The sequence below is a fragment of the Petaurus breviceps genome, unplaced genomic scaffold (assembly GCF_028583685.1).
Source record: "Petaurus breviceps papuanus isolate PSGF00001 unplaced genomic scaffold, PetGlider_PUasm1.0 186, whole genome shotgun sequence".
In the NCBI taxonomy this organism is placed as follows: domain Eukaryota; kingdom Metazoa; phylum Chordata; class Mammalia; order Diprotodontia; family Petauridae; genus Petaurus; species Petaurus breviceps.
In genome coordinates this window covers 48,722,053-48,749,237 of record NW_027185798.1, presented here as the reverse complement: position 1 = coordinate 48,749,237, position 27,185 = coordinate 48,722,053, and the positions used below count along the sequence as shown (strand labels likewise).

The window sequence follows — 27,185 nt, the reverse complement described above, 5'->3', positions numbered from 1 at the left end:
TAGAAAGGGGCGGCCAAACCTAACATGAGGATCCCTGGGGGTATATTGACTTAGAAAACATTTTCTCCATCACTTTAAGCTTAGAAAATCAATGAAACAATAAATCATTCCCTGGTTTGTAGTGCTGGACAATTTCGGATGCTCATACTGAAAAATCTATCAATCAAGCCCAGCTGACTGTAGCACATGCTTGGGAAAGCTAAATGAAAGAATTGATAGTTTAATTGAATTTAGAGTCAGCGGCTAGACTCATAAATATTCATCAGTTACTCTAGCAGTCTGTATCTATAGTCTGTATCCCTCCTTTTCTTACTGTAGGGGCTTGATTGGAGATACTTTAGTGAGAATATTGGGGATTATATGTTGAAGAAAATTAATATTTATTTTCCTTTGACATATGCGAAATTCCTGTAGTTTCAGTATTCCCCAGTTTGGAGTTTGGGTTTTTTTGTTTTGTTTTGTTTTTTGGGGGGGGGGTTTGGTCTATTTATTTGCTAATGTCTAAAATACAGTACTTTATAGTTTTCACGTGCAGCTGTGGTTAAACACATGTGAGTTCTGGGAGTGTCCAGGAAGCAAAAGTGCACATATGTTTATTGGATCTTTTACTTTGTAAACAAGCTATGTGGACTTTCTGTTCCCATTAATGTTTTCTTTCAAAGGTTTCACTCATGTTATAGGAATTTTGAAAACTCTTTTAAGATATTAACTATAGTGAATAGCAAATATCAGCAAGTCTATAAATAGTCCTCTGTTCATGCTACCACAGTTCTTCATAACCATACAAGAAATTTTAAATCCGCAATTCATACTGCCCTCTTTTAGCATAATAGTAAAGATGGTACACTTTTCTAAATGCTACTCTATGAGAATTGGTTGGAATAAAATTATGTAATAGGGTCAGCTCATTCCACAGAACTGAACCTTTAGATTTGCCCAGAGCCATTATGTATAAAGCTTATTCACAAAATATTATGGATATATGTACATATAAGGTATAGGTGTCATAATAAAACAGAAGATGACAAATCAACTTTATTTATTAATAGTCACTTTTTTTGGTTCTTGTTTTACTTTACTGTGTTCAAGGAAAAGGATGCCTTAATGGTAACTTCGGCAGCCTCCAGGGCTATTTACTCACTGTTTGGGAAACACTGCCTTATAGAATAGTTCCATCTCTCTTTTGTCCTTTATTTTAAAAAATAAGCTTTATTGATTTCCCAGTCATCTGTGCTTATAACTTTCCTTTCTATCACCAAATGAGCCCCTGAAACAAAGAATAAGCAAAACCAATTAACACAGTGACTACAACAGTATATGTCACATCTGCCCTCTTAGTCCCCTCTACTGCAAAAAGAGAGCTTCCTCAACTCTACAACTAGGCCATTAAACCAGTCCTCTCATTTTGCAGATGTGGAAATGAGGCACAGAAAGGTTAAATACTTGCCTACTGTTGAACAGTTAGTGTCTTAGGCAATATTTGAACCCAGGTCTTTGTGACTTCAAATCTGATACCCTGTGCACCAGACTGTGGTCCTTCTTTTAATTACTTAATACTCAGTTTTGATTTAGTGGTCATTTCATTTTCATTACTGTTGCTGTCATATATATTGCTTTAATTTTTACATCCATCTTCACTCATGTGTTCATTCTTTCTGAATTCCTCAGATTCATCATTTCTCACTAGGCAATATTTCATGACATTAGCTTACCAGAGTGTGTTCAACCATTCCAAAATCTATGGGCATTTGCTTTTTTTTTTTTTTTGGTACTACTAAGAAAGTGCAGCTGTGAATACTTTGGTGTATATGGGACCTTTCTTTCTTTAACAGACATTAAGTCCTTGCTCTGTGCAAGCCCTGTTCAAAGTACTGGTAGAGATGCTCAGAATTTGGGAATTTGAATGATAGATACATTGAATCAAGAGGCATAACATTAGAGTTTCATTCCCATCTTTACTACTTTGACACTCTGAGTGGGCCAATTCACCTCTTAGACCTTTTTTTCTTAATTGTAAAATGAATGGGTTGAACAAGATGAATTTTGGGGTTTTTTTTGAGACTGGGTCATCTGGCTCCCCCAGGCTGTAAGTGCATACACAGGCCAGATCCCAGTTCTGAGGGGCATAGAAGCTTTAACTGGCACCATCTTCTAAGTTGGGCTGTTCTGCCTCTCCTTTTCAGCCTCATAGTCCTCCACTCCCAGGGGCTTACCTTATCGGTACCAGACTTAGTAGATAATTTCTGCATGAGGGGAAAAGGGAAGATCTCATGGAAAAGGTGAGGTTTGAGCCCAGTTTTAGAGGCTATTTCAAAATCTTGTTACATTATAGCTGTATTTCATAAATTAATCATGTTGGAGCATGCTCACCATAGCACCTTGATATTTTCCAGAAGAATTTTTAATGAATATTTTATTGCATTATTGAGGATGTCAAGTATTGTGAAATACAATGAGAAATTATTTTGATTTATAGAATAGACATTTAGAGTGGAAGGGACCTAAGGAGAACTAGACCAACACCTTCATTTTACAGATGAAGAAACTGAAGGTTAGAAAGATTAGGTCATTTCCCAATCATTCTACATATTAGTAGCCAAATTGCATTTAAAACATAGGTCTCCCTTCACCCAGTCCCCTATTCCCATCACATTAACCTTTTTTATATATCACTTAAACATTTTTTGGAGAGGGAAGGGAAGGCATTTGGGGTTAACTGAGTTGCCCAAGGTCACATAGCAAGTAAGTGTGTCAAGTGTGTCAGGCTGGATTTTAACTCAGGTCCTCCTGACTCCAGGGCCAGTGCTCTATTCACTGTACCACCTATCTGCCCCCTGTACAACTCTTCTTTAAAAATCCTATATATATGAGATCCTACCTGATATATCACTTACTGAAAGTTAAGTGCATTCTCTTTCTGTATTTAATTTATTACTTGATTGCTTTGAAAAAATGCTTAGCATTTTCCTTTTTTAATGCTACTTTTAAGCAATGTACTAAGAAAATGGCCTATGTCCAAGAGTAATTTTGTCTTAATGAAAAGGATAGTATACCTGTAATATTGATTTTTGGTCTTGATCATGTTAATTTAATTTCATTTGACTGAATCATTACTGGAATAACTTCTAATTAAAATTTCATAATTTTCTTAGTTCATCAGAAGCAATCCATTTAAGAGTGAACTAGTGGATTCTGTAGCAATACAGAGGATTCCAAATTTTATGTTTCATTGGTATTTTTTCTAGGCAAGCCCAGCCCTAGCCAGAGTTGTGATTTGCATGTTCTACCTCTAAAAACTCTACCAACCAGGGATCTGAAATATCTATCATTAGCTATTCTTTTGGGTTTAAGGCATTGCCTCTAGAAGTAACTCTTAAAATATTACCTTGAGCCTTCATGGTAGCTTTACTATCAGATCCAGGGTGATAGGACTAAAAAAGAAAAAGGGGTGAAAAAAAAGGTCCTGATAAGACACTGGGAAAGACCAAGAGGAAATTTGTACTAGGGTTTGTTTACATACACATTAACCTTTTGGATCACATTAATCAGTTGTTTAATTAAATTAACTGGTTACTTTAGCCAACAAGGTCACTATAATTCTGTGTGTATAGACATAGCCACTCTTTGATAAAGAAATAATGCCCGACTCCATTTTAGTTAAGAGTACTCTAAAAATAATCTTTTCTAGCAGGACTCCCTTACTAGAAGAAGTCTTCACTAAGCTCTCAAGAAGATTTTCAGGATGATTGTGAGATGCTTGCTGTTAAGTAGTGTGAAGTATTGTATCTTTCTAAGAAGAGTGTAAGGTCCTTGAGGGCAGGGACTTTCTCACTTTTATATTTGTATCCCTACAGTACCCAGTAGGTAGTAATGGTTCTTTTCAAATGGTTTTAAAAATATTTTTTAAAAAGTTAATAGAAGGGGCGGCTAGGTAGTTCAGTGAATAGAGCACTGGCCCTGGAGTCAGGAGGACCCGAGTTCAAATTTGGCCTCAGACACTTAACACAAAACTAGCCGTGTGACCTTGGGCAAGTCACTTAACCCCAATTGCCCTAATTTCCCCTTTCCAAAAAGCCAAAAAAAAAAAAGTAAATAAAAGCTTGATCTTGAAGCAGAGGTTTTTTTTTTTTTAATTAATACCCCTTGAAGAGGATCATCCTATTTATACATGAGTAATTGCAGTTTCCAAGCAGAGTTAGATGGAGCAGAAGTCTTGTAGAGATCATGAGGGATTCAAACCCATAGTGTGCCTCTGCAGTTAGTTTCTCATCTGTCTGTTTTGGCAAAGAGAACCTAGATGACAAAGAAAAGGAAACTGTAGGGAAACAGAAAAAAAACAACACAGAAAGGTCTTTTTCTTGCAAATAAAAATGTTTATGTCCCAGTGATCAATAGGACATTGTCACAGACTTAGTCATTTAGTACAGCAATTAGATCTAGTAAAAACATTAATACGTTAGAAGGAAGTAGCATTCCCATCTACTGGCTCCTATTTTACTGCCTAGAGACATAGCCGAGTCTTTTCATCCTTGAAGAACACAAACTAGATTGTGTTTCCTCTTCTAATTGTCTTCCCATATTTCTACCCCACTTTTTCAGCTAAACCATAAGAAAGAGCTATCTGTATTTGGTTCCACCGCTTCTTTTCCTCTCTTTTTTTAACTCTGCAGTTTGCTTTCTTACCTCCATACTCAGCTGAAACTTCTCTCCCCAAACTTAGCAGTAATCTCTTGATTTCCAGTTCCAGTGGCTTTATCTCCATCTTCATCCTTCTTGAGCACTCTGAAGCATTTGATAGTATTGGCCACCTCCTAGATCCTCTCTCTTCTTTGAGTGTTTGTGACCCTGCTCTGGGTTCTTTTCTTTTCCACCTGGCTACTTCTTAGTCCCATTTGCTGGCTCATCCCAGTCTCATGCCCAATCTTGAGGATACCCATAGCTCAGTCCTAGGACTTAATCTTTTTTCTCTGCACACATTCTCAGTTTGTGACCACATCAGTTCCGGTGGGTTCAATTACTGTCCCTATGCAGATGACTCCCCAGATCTCTTTGTCCAACTCTGGCCTCTCTCCTGAGCACCAGGAAAGTATTGCTAACTGCCTGTTTAGATAGTTCATACTGGACATCCCTTAGGGATCTCAAACTGAACATGTCCAAAAAGATCATCATCTTTTCTCACCCAAACTTGCCCATCTTCCAGATTTCCACATCACTGTGGAGACTTCAGCATCCTTCTAGCTGCCCGGGTTAGTCTCACTATCAGCTGGTGACTCCTCACTTCCACTCATCCTGCACATCCAACTTAGTGCCAGATGTTTGATTTTTCCTTCTCCATTGACACAGCCACCATCTAAGTTTACATCCTTATCCCCTCTTGCCTACACTATTACAACCGCCTTCTATTTGGTCTTCTTGCCTCAAGTATCTCCCTATTCCAAATACATCTTCCAAACATCCACAAAGGTGATTTTCTTTAAATGTAGATCTGATGTCTCCCCTCCCTCCCCCGCCCCAGTCTCAATAGACTAACAGGGACTCCCCACTCCTGGGTCTAGCAGCTCCCTGTTACCTTTAAGAATTCTGTCATTTGGCATTTAAGGCCCCTTTTAACTTCTCAGCAGTCACACCATCCCAAGTCTCCTGACCTACCTATAGCGCTAAAATAGAATGCTTATTAAATTTATAGATGACAAGCCAGAAGAGGTTAACCTTATGCTTCTCCACATACTCTATACTCCAGTGATGTTGGCCAGGTTATTGTTCCTTAGCAAGCAAAGTTCTATCTCCTGACTCTCTTTTTGTTGGCTATCCCACTAGTGCCTGGAAGGAAGGGTTGCAATATCTTTTGAGGCATAGTTATTGTTTTTTATTTCAAGCTCTCTTGTTCACAAATACATATTGATCGAGCTAATATAAAATAGCTTATGAATATTTAATGCAAAATTTCTCATTAGAACAATCCCTGTTCAGTTAAGAGATCTTTCTTTATGGTTAGAATGCAACTAAAGAGAGTCCTTAGATCATTGAATTATATACATTGAAACCTCAGCTTGGGAAAAGCTGAAAAAGGAGAGGAAACATTTTTAAAGGTCACTAAGAAAAGAATTCCACAAATACAATAGTAATGAGAAGATAAGGAATTGGAATGTCCTTTGACCTTTATCTCTTCATACTGTAATGATTACATTGAGACTGGCTGGATTTAGATAAATTTGATTGTCTAAATAATTCCCAATAAATTGTGAATGAGGATGTTCTTAGTTCCAAGTTTTGGTACAGTGGCCCACTCAGAGCCCAAGGTTCATATAAACAATTACTTTAATAAAAATATCCAATGACCCTGGATCAAAGTCATCCACAAGAAGATAAAAAGCATTCCAGCAGTCTGCATGGAGGTTCCCTCAAATTTCAGGAATTCCCTGATAACCTCCTAAAATTTTCTTATAGCCTGCTTGTCCAAAGGGCTGACACCTGATGGCAAAATTTACTCCAACTTCTGTAGATCTGCTCAAGTGCTTCCTGTTTCACCATGGTTGAAGGTGTGGAAGTATGGGAATTAGTTTAAGCCTCTCTAGTTTGCTGGCCCTCCACTTTGCTACCAGGATATTTTGCATAATAAAAGATGATTTTGTTTATCCCCTAAGTATCTCTAATTGGGGCAGTTAGGTGGAGGTGGATTAAGTGTCTGGCCTGGAGTCTGGAAGACACATCTCCTAGAGTTCAAAACTGGCCACAGACATTTACTAGCTGTGTGACCCAGGGCAAGTCACTTTACCCTCATTTTTTCCTCAGTTTCCTCATTTGTAAAATGAGCTAGAGAAGGAAATTATAAACCATTAGAGTATCTTTGCCAAGAAAACCCCAAATGAGGTCATGAAGAGTCAGACATAGCCAAACAACAAAATCTCTAATTGGTGAAATATATAAAAAGAGAGATTCTATGGTGACCTTCTCCACACCTGTAGTGCCAATGTAATATTTACAGTGCCCATGATCACAATCAAGACCTGTTGTGCCAAAAGGAGCGAGACAAGAGACCCCCGAGAGTAAAATTTGGAAGTGGATGTTATTTCTCCTCTGGACTGTCCGGGGTCAGGCCCAACAGTGAGTCTGCACAGAAAATGTGCTGGTTTTTAAAGGGATGCCACTCAGCCAACAGTTAGGTATTACGCAAGTAGAAACTGGCAGAGGCCAAGAACAGTGATTGGTCAGTACACACCTAGAAATTCCGACCAGCACCAAGTTTCCCTGACCGGAGGAAAAGGCCGCCCACCCTGAGGAGATGAGCTGACTGGGTAAGGGTGGAGAGCCTTTGGGGGAGGGTGGAGCTGACCTGGCATTCTGCTCACTTTCCTGAGGGAGAGCTGAGGTTGGGGGATGGGAAAGCCAGGCACAATAGACCTTGAATATAAATATAGCATGATGTTTGATCGCAAAATATACCAAACTCTCCACATAGAGGACAGAAATGAAGCATTTATTTAAACACCACAAAGCCAAATCCCAAAACTAGTAAGCTGATTCCATCATAGTACCAAAGATATTATGAAGCCCTAATAACCCCTAGGTCTATTTAAGGGCAGGGAAGATCTTAAAATCCCCATTCCCATTACATACCTATTCCAGACTTCTGGTACCTCTGAAGCCTCTTACCTGGTATTCTGGGCAATAAAATACACAGCAGTAGCATTGAGATTATTGCCCATTCAGCTCTTCTTTTGTCTCACTGTCACCCTCTGCTCTCAGAGTTTGTGAGAGGAATCTTTGTATTGTGTAGGCCGCCTTGTGTGTATCCACTCCCATTTTCTGTGTGAATTTACCTGCTTTGAGGTAGCTAACGTGTTTCCCCGATAATAAGACCTATCCCGAAAATAAGCCCTCCCCTTACTGTGTAAGATTCCTCTAAAATAAGCCCTCCCCCAAAAATAAGCCCTATTGAGATTGCTACTGTAGTGAAGGTGATCCCCTGCGCTACACGCTACATTACGGTACCCTCTGTATGCACCCACCGCCCCCCCCCCCGTGAAACGCACGCCGCGCTCCAAGCTGCATCCAGTCAGAGCTGCAGCAGTGAGCGCGTCATACTGTTCTTCCCCAGTGATTTGCTTGCTGGCACCGTTGAGAGCAGTGCCGCGGAGGAGAGCTGAGGCAGGACAACATAAGCCCTCCCCTGAAAATAAGCCCTCTGGTGTTTTTCTTTCCAAAAAAAATAATAAGACAGTGTCTTATTATCAGGGAAACACGGTAGGTGGCACAATTGATAGAGCTCTGGGCCTAGAATCATCAAGACCAGAGTTCTAAATTGGCCTCAGACATTTACTTGTTGTGTAAACCTGGAGGAGTCACTTAAACCTCTGTTTGTCTTAGTTCTCTCATCTGTAAAGTGGAGATGATAATAATAGTTCTTACCTTACAGGGTTGTTGTGAGGATGAAATGAGGTCACAAATTGTTAAAGTGCTTAGCACTGTACCTGGCACATAATAAGGACTATATAAATGTTAACTATCCTTTTTTTTTAACTACGATTTTGTGGATTAACCCCAGAAAATTAGATTTCTGGTTATAGGTCAGCTTCCCCTTTGTCAGTCTCTTTTTGCAGTCATTAGTTTAGTTTACCTCTCCACCCTATAGCTTCTTTTTTTTTTCCCCTTTTTGGAGGGGGGAAAGCAGGGCAATTGGGGTTAAGTGAATTGCCCAAGGTCACACGGCTAGTTTTGTGTTAAGTGTCTGAGGCCAGATTTGAACTCAGGTCCTCCTGATTCCAGGGCTGGTACTCTATTCACTGTGCCACCTAGCCACCCCCACTCTATAGCTTCTTGTCTGAATCTTATAAATCCTATATTGAGCAGTAGTTTAGAAAGTTCATATAGTGGTGCCTCCTTTAAAAAAAAAGTCACCCTCCCTACTTTTCACAAATAATGTGTGCAAACAAATTTGTATTTTATTTAAATTAAGTTAAGAATTTGTTGTAGTTTCATAATGGTATGCAAACAAATCTCTTAAAAATTATAGATATTTATTGATAAAAATCCTTTATCATTTTCATATTCATAACACAAAAATAATAGGGAAATGTACTTTCATTGATATAAATAAATCCTAGATAGAAAAAACCAACTACTGATCACAGATGCCTTTCAACATAAGTGCAGGGGCCTCAGAAGTGCAGGGGTCATAGCCGAACCCCATGGTATGTATATATAGGAGATCTACCAGGTGAAAGATGGGAAGGTGGATCCCATCTCACTCTGCCTGCAATAGCCACTTGACAGGCTTGTCTCCATTGCAACCAAATTTACCCTTACACTTCAGCACTTTCACCTACCTTCATGCTCCCACTTTCTCCCATTCTGAGCTGGGCATTACACCACACATCCACCCCTGGGAATTATCATTTTAACAACACTACCTGGGTATTCATAGCAGCATCTGTTCAGGTACCATTGGGAAAATTCCCCCACTCCTAGCATGCCTAACCTCTGTCCTTTAGATTGCTTCAAAGCTGGGCAGTGACCAGTAAGAGCCCTTCCCCCACTCCCACTTCTCATTTTTGGTGGGACAGAGTGAGTCAGACAGGATGAGCAGGCATGGATCTTCATCACCAACCTCAAGACATTGTCTTTCTCCCCAAACTCATGCGTCTTCCAAGTCTTCCATACTTCCCTGTTCCTGTCTGGGAAGAGTGGTATCAAACTCAAATAGAAATGGATCCCTGTGGGCTACATTTGGCCTTAGAAAACCATAAATTTACATTTATTTTGTTAAATGTTTCCCATTTACCCGTTTTAGTTCTGGTTTCAGTTGGGAGTTTTGCTGGCCAGGGATTTGACACTAATGGTCTGGGAGAGCACCAACTTCCCAGTCATTCAAGTTTACAACTTCAGTGTCACTCGCTCTTACCTCACATATCCAGTCATTGTCAAGTCTTGTCATGTTTCTCTCTACAAAATCTCTTTCATGTCCCTTCTCTCCACTCACAAAACTTCTGCCTTAGTTCAGACCCTCATCACCTCTCACCTGGACTGTTGTAATAGCCTCCTAATTGGATTTCTTGCCTCAGGTCTTGCCTTACTCCCATCATCCATCTTCTGGCAGCTGCCAAAGTGGTTTTGCAGGTCTATTCATGCCAGCCCTCCTACTCATTTAACTCCAGTGGCTCACTTTTGATTCTAGGATCAAATGTCATTTTATCCTGGTTTAATTTCTATTTTTGCATAATTAATACGTAAATAAAATAATATACACATATTGGGAGTCCATATTCAAACATTTCTTACTGATAAGAGTGTGTAATCATAAAAGTGTGGAGACCACTGATGCAGTAGAGAGAGAAGTGGCCTTAGAGCCGAAAAGGCCTGGGTTCAAGCCCCATCTTTGACATGCTAGCTGTGTGACCTGGACAAGCCACTAAAATTAAAAGGTGCAGAAAAGGTGCCTATCTTCATTGATGTAGAAAGTGACTCACCTAGAGTTCCACACACCAATGAAATCACAGGTCTGGATCAGGAAAAAAGAAAGTTAAAAATGATAGTGAAATTTATATCCCTTGGATAAATCTTGTACTCTTTTATTCACCCATGACCAAAACATGTTGAGGTTCAAGAACTTGTTTCAACATCTTGTATTCCATGGTGAATCTTATTACCAGTCTATTGTTATTCATGTGAAATAAGATCAGTCTATGTTTGGAAACAGTTCCTTTTCCATTTATATCCAGAAACATCTAGGTCTTCGAAATAGAATATAGACCAGGCAAGTGATTAATAAGCAAGTCTTTACATCTGTTTCATTGAGGGGAGGTATTTTTAATATTAGGAGATGTATAAAAATATATATCTTGTAAATTGAGTATCTTTAAACTTTTTACAAATGACATGACTTTATTTACTTAAGAGAATGGATTACAGGACCTTCCATTGATTTATTTAGAGTACTTTTAAAAATTATCAATCTAATAGGAAGCTTTCAAGAGGAATTTTTTTGCCATAAAATGAATTTGCTAGTACCATTAGAAACATTTCAGTTTCTTCTTTTAATGTACATTCTTCTCAAGAGTATTTTGGCATAAGGAAGCCAGTGCTTTTCAGAATAACATGGAAGTATCCTGTGCTCTGACCCTGTTTCATTAGACCTCCCAGTTCCTCCTCTGTAAACTACTGATAATGATATCATCTGCCTCACAGGGTGCTGGTGAGGATAATGTGAGATTAAAGTTTGTAAAACGCTTTGCAAACCTTAAAACTCTACATAAGTTTAAAAAATGAAACTCATTATTTTGTAGCTACCAATGCAGCACTTCAGCTGCTCATTTATTGTCTTGTACTCTTGCTGCCTCTGGCCCACCTTTTTTCCAGTCAAACACGCTTTTAATGATGTCTCATCTATCATAAAAGCTAACTGTAAAATTAGCATTTCAAAAATTAGGCAAGGAGATCTTAAACCAGAAAAATGCACTGCATAGTGAGGAGAAGAGAGGAAAAGAAAGGAGTGATCACCTGAGTGAGTGAGCTTGCTGGGAGGAGGAACCTCAGGGTCCCATCATTTTATAGATGAGGAAACTGGGACCTGAGGGGTTTGTGACATCATCATCATTGTAACTGCTATTACTGTTACTAAGTCACAACCTCCTGGGTTCCAGTTTCCTCATCTACGAATAATAATATTATTATTATCATTATCATCAATATTATTCTAGCTAGCATTCATATAGAATTTTAATGTTTGTAAAACACTTTACATGTGTTATCTCATTAGTCCTCATAACAACCCTGTAAGGTTGGGCCATTATTATCCCCATTTCACAGATGAGAAAACTGAGACCTAGAGAGGTTGAGTGATTTGCCCAGCATCACATAGCTAGGAAGTATTTGAGGTCATATTTATCTAGTGCTCTTAACTGTGCCACAGGTACTAAGCAACAAAAGTAGAATTTGGATCTAGAACTTTGACTTCAAAAATGTACATGTGTCTCTATTTATCAGCTTCCACTGTCTTGGGTTATTTGTGATATATTGGACCATATGATCTAGACCTGAAAGCAACCTTAGAAATCCTCCCAGAGGTGGGCAACCTGTGGCCTCAAGGCTATATGTGACCCTCCAGGTCCTCAAGTGCTGCTCTTTAAATCCAAACTTCACAGAACAAATCTGATTAAGTTTGGATTTCATTAAAGGGCCCCACTTAAGGACCTAGAGGGCCACATTTGGCCTCAAGGCCACAGGTTCCCCACCCCTGGATCTAATCCAAGCCCCTCATCTTACTAATGGGAAGCTGCAGCCAAGAGAGGTGCGAAATATTTGCTAAGGCAGCACCAAGATTTAATAATCATCCTGACTTCCTAATGATCCATCCTACCTCTGCAATGCTTTAAGATAAGCTCTCTCCTGGTTCCTGACCCAGACAGGACTGGGTGTTTGGATCATGGACAACCGGTCTATTTAAGTTAGAGAGGGCTAGCCACAAGTCAGTGACATTTTAGGCAACAACAGTCTGCCAAGTCAAAGAGAGAAGTCAGTCTGCTTTAATGAATGAGCACCTATCCCAACAAAATCCCAGCTCCTTTAAGTATCCACATAAGTAACTCTGCAAAAAGTGATCTCACTGCAATAATATAGGGTTGTCTGCTGAGGCCTGATAGGGTGCTGATAAATGTTGAACAACCAACTATTCCTTCCCCATCAGAAAAAAAAAGATACATTTGACACACTTTTTTGTTGTTGTTGCAGGGGGATTGAGTGACTTGCCCAAGGTCATATGGTCTAGTAAGTGTTAAGTGTCTGAGGTCAGATTTGAACTAAGATCTTCCTGACTCCAGGATCAGTGCTCTATTCATTCATCCATCTAGCTTCCCCTTGACACACTTTTAGATTTAATCTACATTAACATTTTTTTCCATTACTTTCTTAAGTCTGGACATTGAACAGAACAATAAATCAAGCCTTGATAATAGCATTTGCCAACTTCCAGGGTACAAATGTTTACACTAAAAATTTAGCAATTTTCTCCTTGAGGGCAGTACACACCAAGTATTTATACAGAGGTGTTAAAATCAGTATCACACCAACAAATTATACTCGTAAAACCTTTAAGTCTCTTTTAAAATTTTATATTCCTGTATTAGTGGAAAAGTCACATTAAAAGAATATTGGCTTTTTGACATGCTTTGGTTTGGGAACATCATAATATTAAACTAGGATTTTTGTCACTTTTTGGAATAACTTTCCACTACATGTTTCAGGTTATCTAGGACTGACATGTCAATTGTACATAGAGCAAAATAAAAATCTTGGTAATGTCATTGAAGGACATTTCTTAGTGTTATGGCTAAAATTACAATTACATAGTTTCAATTTAGATATTCATTACTTAATTTTTTCAGCTCTGTTCCTTGTTTTTCCTAGAGTTCTTGTTCCCTAAGTGACACATATCTTTTATGAAAAGCAACTCATGTTAACTATGAAGAATATAGAGTTTAGGTAATATATAACAATTGTCTCACTTTGTTTAAAGGTGAGATTGGACTGGATGAACTCAACAGCATAAATTCTTGGTTGTACTAGAATTCCTGAAAGCAGTTCCTTAGGTCCATTTTCTAAAAAACAACTTCTATTATCATCTTTATACTATGACAGATAATAATCTAAAATTGTGTGCCTTACTGAGATTGAACATGTTGCAGATCCATTAAGTTCCTTTGGAAATAGTGACCTCATAATGCCAGTTGTCATTATGGTTGTTGTTAAATAGTAGAATTAGAGCAAAATGTTAAAAGACTTTTCCAACAGACTAGTTATTCACCATTTACCAGACCTACCGTTCCATGCATTTTCTCATGCCATGTGCTAGAAATGCTCTCCATCCTTCCTTCAGCCTCTTGGAGTTCAGAGCTCACTTCAGATGTCACCTCCTCCAAGAAGCCTTTGCTAATCTCCCCTCTCCAAATTCACAGATGTATTTACTTTGTATATATTTTGCATCGACTTACTAGTGTACTTGTTTCACCCCTGGAGAATTGTGAACAGGGACTGGTTTGTATTTGTCTTTATGTTACCCCTGCTGAGTACAATGCTCAGCAGAGAATGAGTACTGTAATGCTTGTTCAGTTGAACTGTCCTTAACTAGACAATACTCCAAGAAACTGGAGGATTTCTAAGGGCCCTTCCAGGACTCTTACATTTATTACACATTTACCATTTCATTTGCAAACTTAGAGGCAGTTTGTTATATTGATTGGTTACCATGGAAACAAACTCAGAAAAAGTATTTGGCAACTGTGATCAGTCACATAATGCTTTCCCTTTTGTGACTCATCAGCTTCCTTTAAATTTCATAAGTCACTTAACCACTTAAAAGAAACAAAGCAACAGAAAAAAAGATTTATTTTAATACTGCTAACGGCAAGTGTTTCTAAAACAAATAGAATGATGTAGTTCTAGACATCAACTGCCATAACCACTAGACAGTTTGAAAGGATAAAAATTGCTACTGTCCTTGTTCAAGCAGTGTGCCGAAGACTTTTCATAGAACCTTTATTTTACATTATTTCACATTCCTTTTTAATGGGCTAATTTTTACTGATGATTTATATTAATTACAATACCAGAGAATTGCTCTGCTGAATGACCATTGATAAGATAAGAATATGAAAAAAATCAATCAACATTTGGATTTGGTGTTAAAGAATTAGGACCTGTTACCTTACTTTAAAAATAAGAGCATTGGTGTGGTGGCAGTGAATAGAACACTGGCCCTGGAATCAGGAGGACCTGAGTTCAAATTTGGCATTGGACACTTAACACATAACTAGCCGTGTGACCTTGGACAAGTCACTTACCCCGATTGCCCCACCTTCCCCCCTCCAAAAAAAAAAAAGAAAATAAGAGCATTGGGTTAGAAAAGTTGGTCTTTCAAGCAGACAGGATCACTTCTTTTCTCCTTTCATCCCTCCATGACCCCTCTTACCCTCTCCTAGTAGAGTTTCGAATGAGAAGAAATGGCTGAAAGGCCACTGGAAGAATGTCTCTACATCCAGCATAAGTACAAGGGACTATATCAGATATGAATCTAAGATTTTTTTTTTAATTAAAATTTTTCCCAATTGAAACATCAGCAACTTGGAACATGATCTTATGGTTAGCTTGTGGAATAGTAGGAAAAGTGCTGAATTGAGAGTCAGGAGCCCCAGATTCTTCTCTTTAGTACCAATTTGTATGTGTAGTACTACAGCATAGTATGCATATTTTACTGTACAAATTCTGCTATAAGGCCGGCCTGTCAGCACAATGACCACTCCCTCCTTTCTTCTCTCCCCACTGCCCTGGCTTTTGAGCCAGATCTGGTATAGGAATTTAAGTTCTGGAACCTAAGGTATCTGTGAAAGTTTCTGGGGGTTTTTATGCATATGTTACTGTTCTTCTTACCCCTCTTCCTTTATCCCTGTTCTCCATCTCTCAGTATATTTGTGCAGCCCTGGCCACACACTTGGAGAGAGGTTCCAGAAGGACACTCTGAGCATGAGCATGTTACTTCAACTTTGGCAGGAGGGAAGAGAAAGAATGCCCAGTCTGAGCACTGGTGAACCAGGTCCTCTTCAGGGCGCACAAAGTAGGAGTGTGAGCATAGTTGCTGTTTGTTTTGAATTTCAGCATTGGAAAGAAAGTTGTTTCTCCAAAGATTAAACTCTCATTCAGATTTTCAGTCTTCTTAGAATGGTGTTTGGGCTGTGAGTGAGAAATTTCCCGCTTAAATTAGGAGATATCATGGCACAGTGGAGTGAATAGAGTAGTTAGATCAAGAGGATCTGGATTTGAATCTTGCCTCAGACACTTAATAGCACTATGACTCTGGCAAGCCAGTTAACCTGTAGTAGCCTCAGTTTCCTCATCTGTAAAATGAGGATAACAGCATTAACCTCATAGGGTTTTTATGAGTGTCAGTATGAGATTTTATATATACACAGTACATGCAAATGTTAATATAGAAATTATATATAGAGGTTAAATATATTTTTATATATAAGGTTGTATATAAAAATTAGCATTGCATACAAATAAGAAATTAATGACATTTCTAGATAATTAAGAATAGTCATTAGTAAAGACTTTTTAAAAGACATCAATTTTATTGCTAGATTACATGAACTAATGTATAGGTATATATGCCTACCATTGTGGCAAAATGTGGTGAGATCAAGCATGTTCAAACCAGAACCCCAAGAGAGACAGCCTCCTAACGAGAAGGCATTCAGTCACCCATCTTAAGGAAATTTCAGGGGTAATTTTAATCTCCCTGATTATTTCCTTACCATGCTGCATTTAGAACCTGAGCTTTGTGTAAGATGTAACTCCACTGTTATATACTAGGCAAATCACAGTATATGTCTCAGTTTCCTTATCTGTCACATGGGAATGTCCGCCCTATTTACTCCCTAAGCTTTTTGCAAGGACCAATGAGACAATGAATGTGAAATAAATAAGGCATATTATTATTATTATTATTGAAATGTGATGTGCCACTTTTGACACTTACTAGCTATATTTATGACCCAGAGCGAGTCATTTAATCTTTCAGACAACTTTGTAAGATTCAGTTGTAGCTCAGCTGCTGACCTTCCTTTGCAGTTTCCTCAGCAGTCACTGAGCTCTCTACCTTGCATGCCCTCTACCATGTGATCTGCAAATATCTCACTAATGACTTTCCCAAAATTGATATGCATTTATCACACAAAATTGACAAAAGCTAACAACAAGAAGGAAAAAAGGAAGGTTTGATTAATGAAGAAATTGAATAATGAGTCCCTAAAATAAATAAAAGGGTAGCCCATTTCCTGTCTTAAATTCTGCTAAATGAGTGATGACTAAAGTAAGAAAATTCTTTCTGAAATCTTCATCTTCAGGTGTTCTGAAAAAATCTTTTGACATCTTGATCTAATTTCATTGTTGAATGATGACAACAATAATGATAATTGGCATTATTTTCAAGGAACTCAATGGAAAGTAGTTTGGAAATATTCAAATAAAGTTACTTAAATGTCCATACTCTTTGGCCTAGAGATTCCAGTACTGATCTTATACCCCAGGGAGATCACTGGTAAGAAGAAAATCCTCATATATACCAAAATATTTGTAGCAGCAATTTTTCTTATAGCAAAGACTTGGAAACAAAGTAGATGCCCACTGAATGGAAAAAGGATAAACAAATTGTGGTAACTGGATGTAATGAAATGTTACTGGGCTATAAGAAAAGATGTGTGTGATGAATACAGAGAAACATGGAAAGATCCATAGGAGCTGAAATCGGGTGAGGTAAGCAGAACCATGAAATCAGTATATGCAAAAACTACAAAAATGTAAAGTGAAAGAGCAACCACACACAATTCAAAAGTGAGTGTGACAAGGGTTGCACATTATACTTTTTCAGACCGGTTATGCTGGTTTTTTTCCTCTTTTCCCTTAAAAATACTATTTTTTATATGGGTTGGCCCTCTAAGAGGGGGAAGAGAGGATGAGGAATACCAGAGATGATGATGTTATAAAAAAGACACAATAAAAACTTATTTTTTAAGGCTATTGCAGTAATCCAGATGAGAATTAGTCAGGGCTGGACTAAAGAAGGGGACAGATATGGGAGAGATTATGGAGGTAGAACTGACAAACTTTGGCATTGATTAGATGTGGGGGGAAGGGTTGAGGGAAGAAAGAAGATTGGAGGAATGACTCCGAAGTTATAAATCTGCATGACTAAAAGAATGATTATGCAGCAAAAGAGGGAAATCAGGAAGAGGGCTGGGTTTGAGGAGATGGTTACAAATTCTGTTTTGAATGTCCTGAGTTTGAAATGCCAATAAGACATACAGGTAAAAATGTCTAACAAAAAAACCTTCGTTTATTACAAAAATCTTGAGCAGAATCAAGTGAACAATTTATATATGATAACAGCAATGTTGAAATGACAAGTAACCTTGAAAGCTTTAAGGACTTTTATTAATGCAGTGACCAACTGTGATTTTGAGAGGACTGATGATGAATCATTCGGTGCTGGTCTGGACCACCATTTCAGGAAGCACCCAGGCCATGCTAACTTCACTCCTAGCTCCACCTCTCACTCTCGCCTTGCCCCCAACACCACTCTTCCACTTCTCAGCTCCTTTTTATTCAAATTCCCCAATTTGAATGTAAAGTTCTTGAGGGTAGGTAGGGTCTGTTTTTGGTTTGGTTGGTTTTTTTAGCTTGTATTTCGCACTACAGCCTGGAACTTAGTACTTAATAAATGTTCTCTTTCTCTCTCTCTCTTTCTACCCCCCCCTTCTCTCCCTTTTTCTCCCCTCCTCTCCCCCTCCCCCTTTTGCCCCACTTTCTTATCCTTCCCTCCTGACAGAAGTGATGGATAAGAGATACAAAATGAGACTTAAATTTTGGGGTATGACCACTGAGATAAATTTTTTTTCTTTCACTATACATATTTGTTATAAAGCTTTTGTTGAGGGAAAGACAATAAATGCTTGTTCATAGAAAAAAGTTTCTTTGCAGATATTTTCCATTTTTCATCTGTTTTGTTAGCCTCTTTTCATTTTCATCCTTAAATTCTCTTAGGATAACTTTGTTTAGTTAGGTCTTTCACCAAGCATTCTTTAAATCTTTTACCCTTTGCTGCTTCTCTCTGCTTTGTGCCAATACCGCCCATAATCTCCCATCATACTTTTCAATTTTTACCAACAATTTTATATTATAAACTGATAACTGACTTTGACTGCCTCTATTTGGCACATAAGTTGTGTTTGCTGACTCAGTTGTTTTTTAGGCTCTTGGTTTCCTTCTTATAGCAGTTAATTTATATTAACTTTCTGTGTAGAACTTATTATAATTTTTGTTGACTTTTGTTGACAGTAATAAGTAATCGAAAAACAAGAAAGCATTTTTCTGGCATATTGCCAAACGCTTGGGTAGTCTATTGCATTTTTCCATATTTCGTTTGGATATTTCTTAGCATCAAACTATGACTTCAAAATGTCATTTACTGAGAGGTCAATCACACTGTCTTCAGTTCTTTAGGTGCTTTGGTGATATCAACTATGCGAGGCTGAAATATTAATTTGAGAGTGATGTCATAATTCTCTAACTCAGTGAACCTTTCATTGTATTCTCCAATTAATAGGTCTTTAACAGCTGTGTATTCTTCAAATGATTCACATATACCATCCTGCTCATTACCTTTGCTAACTGGGGAAAATGTTCATCTGAAATTTTTTTTTGAAGAAGTGTTTTGAAAAAAGTGAGTTTTTTTGAAAGGCTTGGATTTTTTTTTGCCACATGTCATATATAAACTTAGTTTTACCTTGCACAGAAATATTCATGTTGTTTTGATTTGACATGATATCACATTCAGAATTCCTATAGACATCTTTCAATAATTCACATCGCTGATTCTGTTCTTCATAAAATTTAACTATCTTTTCTCACAGAGATAAAATTTTGGCTAACACCTGTCCCTGTGATAGCCAACACACTTTAGAATGGCATGGCAAATCCATACTGAATACCTCATCGTTCAACTTCAGCATGTTATGAAACTGACAATGCCATGTTGTATTTGCACGAATATATTTAGCAATACTTATAACTTATTGCAAAGTGCCACTTAAAATAGTAGCTTTAGCACAGAGATGCAAAATAAAATGAAAAGAAATGAGAGCATCTGGATCTGTTCATACTTTTTTTTTTTTAAAGCAATTAGAGTTAAGTAACTTAGTCAAGGTTACATGGCCAGTTATTTTGTGTGGGTGTTAAGTATCTGAGGCTGGAACCGAAACCGGGTCTCCCGTTTCCAGGGCCAGCGCTCTTACTCACTGCACCACCTGGCCGCCCCTTATGCTTTTTTTTTTTTATCTGTGCAGTAAACCCTTCATGTTTTCCTGGCATGGAAAGTGCACCATCTTTACATACACTCACTAAATTCACCAAATTCAGTCCAACTTCACAACATTTATCATGAAAGTTGTTGAAGATATCTATTCCCTGTGTTCTGTTTGCTAGAGTGCCCAAAGCAAGTAACTCTTTGTAGCAAAGAAAATCTTCTGTTATGACCCTAATGAAGCATAAAACCTGCACCAAGTCAGTAGTATCAGTTCATCAGTACAAAAGGATTGAATAATATATATTTTCCTTTTGAAGTATTGCATTAAGTTTTTCTGTTAAGTTGAAGGCTAATTCATGTTGCCAGTCAGTTATGGTTCTCCTTGAAAGAGGCAGTTGTTTGTACTTTGAAATGTTGTAGGGGTCAAAGCATCCAACAGCTTTGATAATGCACATTTTCACAATTTCTGCATTACTGAATGGCTTCCCTTTTTTTCCCCAAGTATATAAGCTACTTTGTAAGTTGCTTCAGTGGCATTTCCAGCTCTTATTGCTGCTTAAAAGAATTGTCTTTGCTTTTGCTTTTCATCCTTTAATTTCTACAATATAACCTTTTACTCCTCTCCCTCTTAATTTAAAATATTTGTGGTACTTATGAGTGTTATAATGCTGATGAGCATTCAGTTTCTTTAATGTTGATATTGCATTATCACAAAGCAAGCAAATCATCTTATCATTAGCAGAAACAAGATAATATTGCAATTCCCACTCAGTAAAAAATCTGTTTAATTCCTTCAGTGTTCTCTTGGTCTTCTTTGACATGATGGGCTTTTAAGCAGACAGAATTAAAAAATACTGTTGAGCTGTGCAACTATTCACAAATTCCACTTCAAACAGAAACACAATGCACTGTTATCAAAAGCTGATAACATACTGGCATACTCGACCCCCATAAACTCTCACCAACCAGCCTTGTACGGTAATGACACCAGTCAGGCAGGGAAAGTCAGGACTAAATAATGAATGTTGCAACCATCAATTTAGCCCTTGTGGCTTAATAACATTCTAATTGTTCCAGTCAATCTGGGAGGATTATTTCATTGAATTTGCTTTATTCTTTGGTATTTTAAATATGTTCACTTTAAAAATGAAAATATAAAAGATGAACAAAAATGCATTAATAGAAGTAAAAGGATTTGTTCTGTAAAATTTGGATTCAGTCAAAAGGCTGCACTTAAGGACCTAGAAGGCCACAGGTTCCCTACACCTGCCCTAACCTCTCAGCACCCAGACCACATCTCTGAGGTTATTAGGTAGAGACGAGAGGCAGCATGGCATAGTACACAGTGTTAGGGAAAGCTGGGTTCAAATACCACCCAGGTGAGCACGCTGTATTAGGGGAGGCCTGATACTGGCACCCTGGTCTGGTTCAGTGTTGGAGCAAAGTCAGATGCTTGTCTCAGGAACAATAAAGTAGTACTTTGCTCCAGCTGTGGTAGATGTGTCCTCCCTCATTCCTTAAGGAAACACATCTGGTCAGCAGAGCAGGGTATGATGACTCACATGATCTCAGGCAGCCACCAAGTCTGAAAGACCCAGGCTCCACTTATAAGACTTTGTACGCCCTTAGTGGCCAACTATGTCACAGAAAGTATTCTTAAATTGCTATATGCTATTGAACCCTACTGAATTTTCAAAAGCAAACCTCACCGTGGGATGAATATACTAACAAATTATATTTCCTGCCATTTTTCAAGCAGAATTCTAAAAGCTCTCTAGATACTTCAGAAGGAAGTATCTCACATCTAAGGTGGTCTTACGTAACTATGCTGTTGTATTTTTTTTTTTAGTTTGGGTAAAAATATTTCAAAGGAAACACATTTTCTAAACAGATTTTTAGAACAAGAACATTAATTTGTTTTTTTCTCTTTTTGGTGCTTTCTAAAAATCCTAGTTGCCAATTCAGTATCACTTATCAGACTAAAGTAGAAGAGTATAATTTTTTAAAGCATATATCTATTATAGTAATTAACTGGTTCCTTTGTCTTCCTCCCCAGGGAGGTGGTGCAAGCAAACTGTGTTCACTGGAGAAAGAAGTTCTCATTTATGTGCAAAATGAGTGCAAGTGCTACTACGGGTGTTCTGGATCCTTGCATTTACAGGGTCTCTGTGAGGAAGGTAAAAATAGCACACAATTTATCCCTTTTACAAACCATAATTATTTTCATAGTAATTTTCTTTGTATAATTCTTGCTATGTCTTTTCTCTTTTGTTATACTACTATGATATGTCATGTAATTGGGCTTTCCATGATTGTAATTATAATTTGCTACAGAAATACAGTAAATTTGAAGAAAATTTTAAAGTCAGAAATGTAAATACAAGGCAAAAAGCCTGTCTCATTAGCATTGTATGTCTTACTATTAATGATACTGCATAATCATATTGGGGGTTAAACAAAAAATAAACCTGGAAATGTGCATAAAGAATATATAAATATATGTACATAATATAAGTATATGATGCTATACTAGTACCGTTATTTTTTACATTTATTTATTTTTAGTTTTCAACATTCATTTCCACAAGATTTTGAGTTACAATGTTTTCTCCCTGTCTTTCCCCTACCCCCAACCCAAAACAGCAAGCCTACTGAATACCCCTTCCCCCAATCTGTTAGTACCTTTAGAAGACAGAAAAAAAAACAAATTTATCTAAAGGGACCTTAAATAAGCTTGGATATTTTACTCTTTCATGCTAGATCAAAAGAGATGCATTTTAGTCTTCTTACTGACTCTCTGTTTGAAATGAAGTAGACAGCTTTAATTTTCTTTCACCCACATAGTTAAATCTACTTTACTAAAACAAGGATAACTGGAGAGTCAGAAAATTTGTGTTCGGATCCTGCTGCTTCTACTTATTAGCTATGTAACCTTGGCAAGTCATTTAACAATCTTAAGATTCAGTTACCTCTGGGGTGGCCAGGTGGCGCAGTGATTAAAAGCGCCAGCCTCGGAGTCGGGAGACCCGGGATCCGTTCCGGCCTCAGATACTTAACACCCACACAAAATAACTGGCCGTGTAACCTTGAGCAAGTTACTTAACCCCAATTGCTTTTTTTTTTTTTTAAGCAATCGGGGTTAAGTAACTTGCTCAAGGTTACACGGCCAGTTATTATTATTTCTGGGTGTGGTGCTGAGTGTCTGAGCCCGGGATTCAAGCTCCAGGTCGTCCCAACACTGGAGCCGGTGCTCTTACTCGCTGAGCCACCTGGCCGCCCCTAAGCAATTGGGGTTAAGTAACTTGCTCAAGGTTACACGGCCAGGTGTTTCTGGGTGGGTGCTAAGTGTCTGAGCCCGGGATTCAATCTCCAGGTCAGCCTGACACTGGAGCCGGTGCTCTTACTCGCTCTGCTACCTGGCCGCCCCACCCCAATTGCTTTAAAAAAAAAAAGATTCAATTACCTCATCTGTAAAATTAGGGTAATAATTCCTACCCTAACTAATTCATGGTTTTGTTGAGAGGATCAAATGAGATAATGTATTTGAAAGCATTTTGTAAATTGTAAGTGTTATCTTATTTTGGATAACTATATTTTGGTATTAGGCCAAAAGTACAATTTCAGCTAGTAAATTTGAGTTTGTATAAACCTGTTACTGAAATCAGAATTAAAATAAGCTCTCCTTTCTAATTATTGTTTAAGCATTTAAAAAATAGAATATTAATCAAACTTTTAAAGAGGTACTAGACTTGGAATTACTAAAGCACATAAATAGGAAATTATCATTAAAGTATAGGCAGAAGATGAATTTTGTATTTTAGTCACTGTGTTGATAGGTTTTGTTGTTCATTCTTAAAAGGAAAGTCTTTTGAGAGGGGTATCCTCTATCATATTGCACTGTGTTTATTTACCTTATTCTTTGTGTTAAAATAACAGTGCAATATATTGTTAGTTGTAGGGCAGGTCGTATGGTGTTTTCTTGTGCATCAAGATTTACTTGTACCTATGTGCAGACATGAATACTTCTAAATAATCTAAGTCATGAATGATCCAAGTTGTTACCAGTGTTTGAGTTTGTACTCGCTACCTTCTGTTGTGTTCATTATTTTGTTTAGTTTGCCTCAAATTTAGTTCAACAAACATTTGTTGAAAATCACAACTTGTAACTTTGCTCTACTGTTCTGATGTTTGGCATTTACTTTACTATAAATCCTCTTGCAGATTACTACAGTTGATTTTTTTTAATGTGCTTAATTTGAAGAGGGCCCATTAAGCCCTTTCCAATTTATCTTCAAATGGTTATGTTTCCAAGTAGACTATAAAATCTACATATAGTAAAACCTTAATTGACAGAAATAGCCAAGGAGTAGGAGTGTTTTAGTTAATGACTAATCAGAAAACCTTTTTTTGTTGTAACCTTTGTCACTGAAAACTTTAAAAAGTATTAGTACTTTTTTATTTGTTTTAGGTAGAATATAATGAACATAGTTTTTTCTTTCTTTCACATTATTGCAAGAGTCCAGAGCATTTCCATTAAGCTGCCTTCTTTGATTAAATCCTTATTATCAGTTTTTTCATGTTATTTTCATCTTTCTCATACAAGTTGAATCCTAGGAAAATTCTGGTTAATTCAGGGTAGTACACCTCAGATGGATACATACATATTGTTCATGTGATTGCCTTCCTCTTTCCCCACCAAAAAAGACCCTGCTATATGTGACATTTGTTTTCTCAGACATTTTGTTTGCAATTAAAGTCTCTTATGATATTTTGGCATTTTATTATGAAATATGCATATGATAGTGGTTTCTTTGATATATAATATTTTAAGGCTTTGGTAAATAATTATTTTCTGGTTGTATTTTATGTCTTTGGCAGGAATTAAAAGGAGGAAAGGCTTATGCAAAGGTAAATAGATAATATTCTCTAACGTAATGGTTTTTAAAAATTGTTTATTCCTTATTGCTATTTATAGGCCTAAAATTTGAGCAATTCAAGATGCAATTTTATCTCAACTACATGTGCCACTTCCTGATTGAAGACTTAACTGTAAAACAATTAATTGTCCCAACAGCATAAACAAAGGAAGACAAAGAAATTAGAGAGAGTCCCATAAGTATAGAAAAAAAAATGGTTAAAACCTAATAACTTTCATGAGGGTAATGTGGATATGTTTGTGGCTACTTGGTGCTTGAGCTTTGAAGTGAAATGTTTATACCCTTCCTTTTGTAAGTCCTATTATCTTAAAATGCCAACTCTTGGAAACTTCCTAGTTCTGGTGGATGTAATATAAACTGATTTAGTCCTGTGTTAGCATGTCTCCAATGGATACATGCATTTCTGCAATCACCAGTGAATCCTTGGGCTGTGAAAATGACCATGTGATTATCACGCACATAACTCCCTAAGACCTCAGACATTTTTGTAGCCCTGCACTGGACCCCAGAAGTTCAGTGGATTTAGCATTTGGTATTATTCATTGTGTGAAATTACAATATCATGGGATACAAAGATAGACAGTACCTATAACTTAATGTGTGGAAGCAAAGGAGACTTTATCACCCCCTCAACTTATTCTTTTTCTCTCCTCTCTTTCTGAGGCAGACACTGAGAAAGAATTATCTGTACTCATTGCTTCCATTTCCCTTTCTGTCATTCATTTCCTCAACCCTTTGTAGTCTAGTTTCCAGCCTCTCCACTCCACTGAAACAGCTTTCTCCAAAGGTCACAGTGGTTTCTCAGTTGCAAACTTAGTGAACTTTTCTCAGTCCTCATCCTTCTTGACCTCCCTATAACACTGCATACTTTTGAGCACATGCTTTCTCTTCTGAGTTTTCCTGACACTGATTCTCTTCTTTCTTTTCCCACCTTTGTAAGCATTTCTTTTCAGCCTCATTTGCTAGAACATTTTCACATTATTCCTTCCACACACTGTCTTCCCCTTCCCCCCAACTATGGGTATACCTCAGTATTCTGTCCTTGGCCTTCTTCCCTCTCTACCCTGTTTTGTGACTTTATCAGTTCCCATTGGTTTAATCATTATCTCTAAGCAGATGACTATTAGATCTATATCTCTAGCCCTAGTCTCTCTTCCTGAATTTTACTCCCATATCACCAACTGGATACTGGACATCCCATAGCCATCTCATGCTCTAACATGCAATAGTACTACTATCTGAAACAATTCGATCATCTTTTTCCTCTTCTGAATTTCCTTTTTACTTTTGAAAGGACCACAATCTTCCCAGGTTCACAACCTATTTTCTCCTTGATTCCTCAGTGCCCCTCACCCTATTTATCTTGTCATTTCTACTTACATGATATCTATCACATCTGCCCCTTTTTTCATTCAGCCTTCACCCTTGTTCAGACCCTTATCACCCTTCATCTGGGGTTTTTCAGTAGTCTCCTTACAGGTCTCTCTGTATTTCAATCCATCTTCCAGACAGCTGCCAAAGTAATTTTCTTAAAATGCCAATTTTACCATGCCCCTCTCCTATTTAATTCACTCCAGATGCTCCCCATTTTTCCTTGAGGATCAATTACAGACTCCTCTATTTGGCGTTTAGAGCCCTTCACAACCTGCCTCAACTCTGCTTTTCCAATTTTATTACTTATTACTTCATTTCCCTCAATTTGTAGTCTTTCCAAACTGGTCTATTAATTGTTCCTTATACATGAAATTATATCTCCTTTTCCTGTGCCTTTGACTATCCCTCCAGCTTAGTGTGCACTTGCTTCTTTCCTCAATCCCTATTCTTTCAAGATAAAGCCACATGAAGCCCTTCTTTATACCCTCAACTGCTGAAGCCTTGCAAAATCACCTTGTATGTATTTTGCATGTTTATATATGTTGTCAGCTCCTTGTGATAGACTTTGTCATTATATCCCTAGTGCCTAGTGTAGTGTCTGGAACATAGCAGGATTTAGATAAATGGTTAGTGATTGATTGCATACTGTTCTATGACCCTCCATATTAGCCTAGAAGCTTATTTTGTCTTTTGTTGAACCAGCTTTGCACCACCAAGAAGCCACTAAAACAGTACATCACCGAGTAAATAGAATCTTAATACTTTTTTTTTAATGACTCTGGTTTCTTTTATATGTTAATTCTGGTGATAATTTATATTAACCATAGATGTTAATTTGTTATTCTTAGTTTTTCTTGAATATTCTAGTGATGGCAACAGGTATTTGATTTTTTGAAGATACAATATTTTCACTTTAAGAATTTAACTTTTATGTCCTTTGATATGGAAAGTGGACTTGATTTTGTATTTATCCCTAAGGAAGTAAAAGGATGGCACCAAGTTACAGTAGGAGCTAGAGGGAG

At 37.6% G+C, this 27,185-nt stretch overlaps 1 protein-coding gene across 5 annotated transcripts in view; it reads left to right on the top strand.

Moving 5' to 3' along the window:
• EEIG2 (EEIG family member 2) overlaps positions 1–27,185 on the top strand; it is a 78,754-nt gene that overhangs the window by 8,642 nt on the left and 42,927 nt on the right. For all 5 annotated transcript variants that reach the window (XM_069090488.1, XM_069090485.1, XM_069090484.1 and 2 more), the window contains exons 2-3: positions 21,909–22,029; positions 24,731–24,760. In XM_069090488.1, the coding sequence (XP_068946589.1) occupies positions 21,958–22,029; positions 24,731–24,760 (102 nt within the window). In that variant the 5' untranslated portion in view covers positions 21,909–21,957. The remainder of the gene's footprint in view (positions 1–21,908; positions 22,030–24,730; positions 24,761–27,185) is intronic.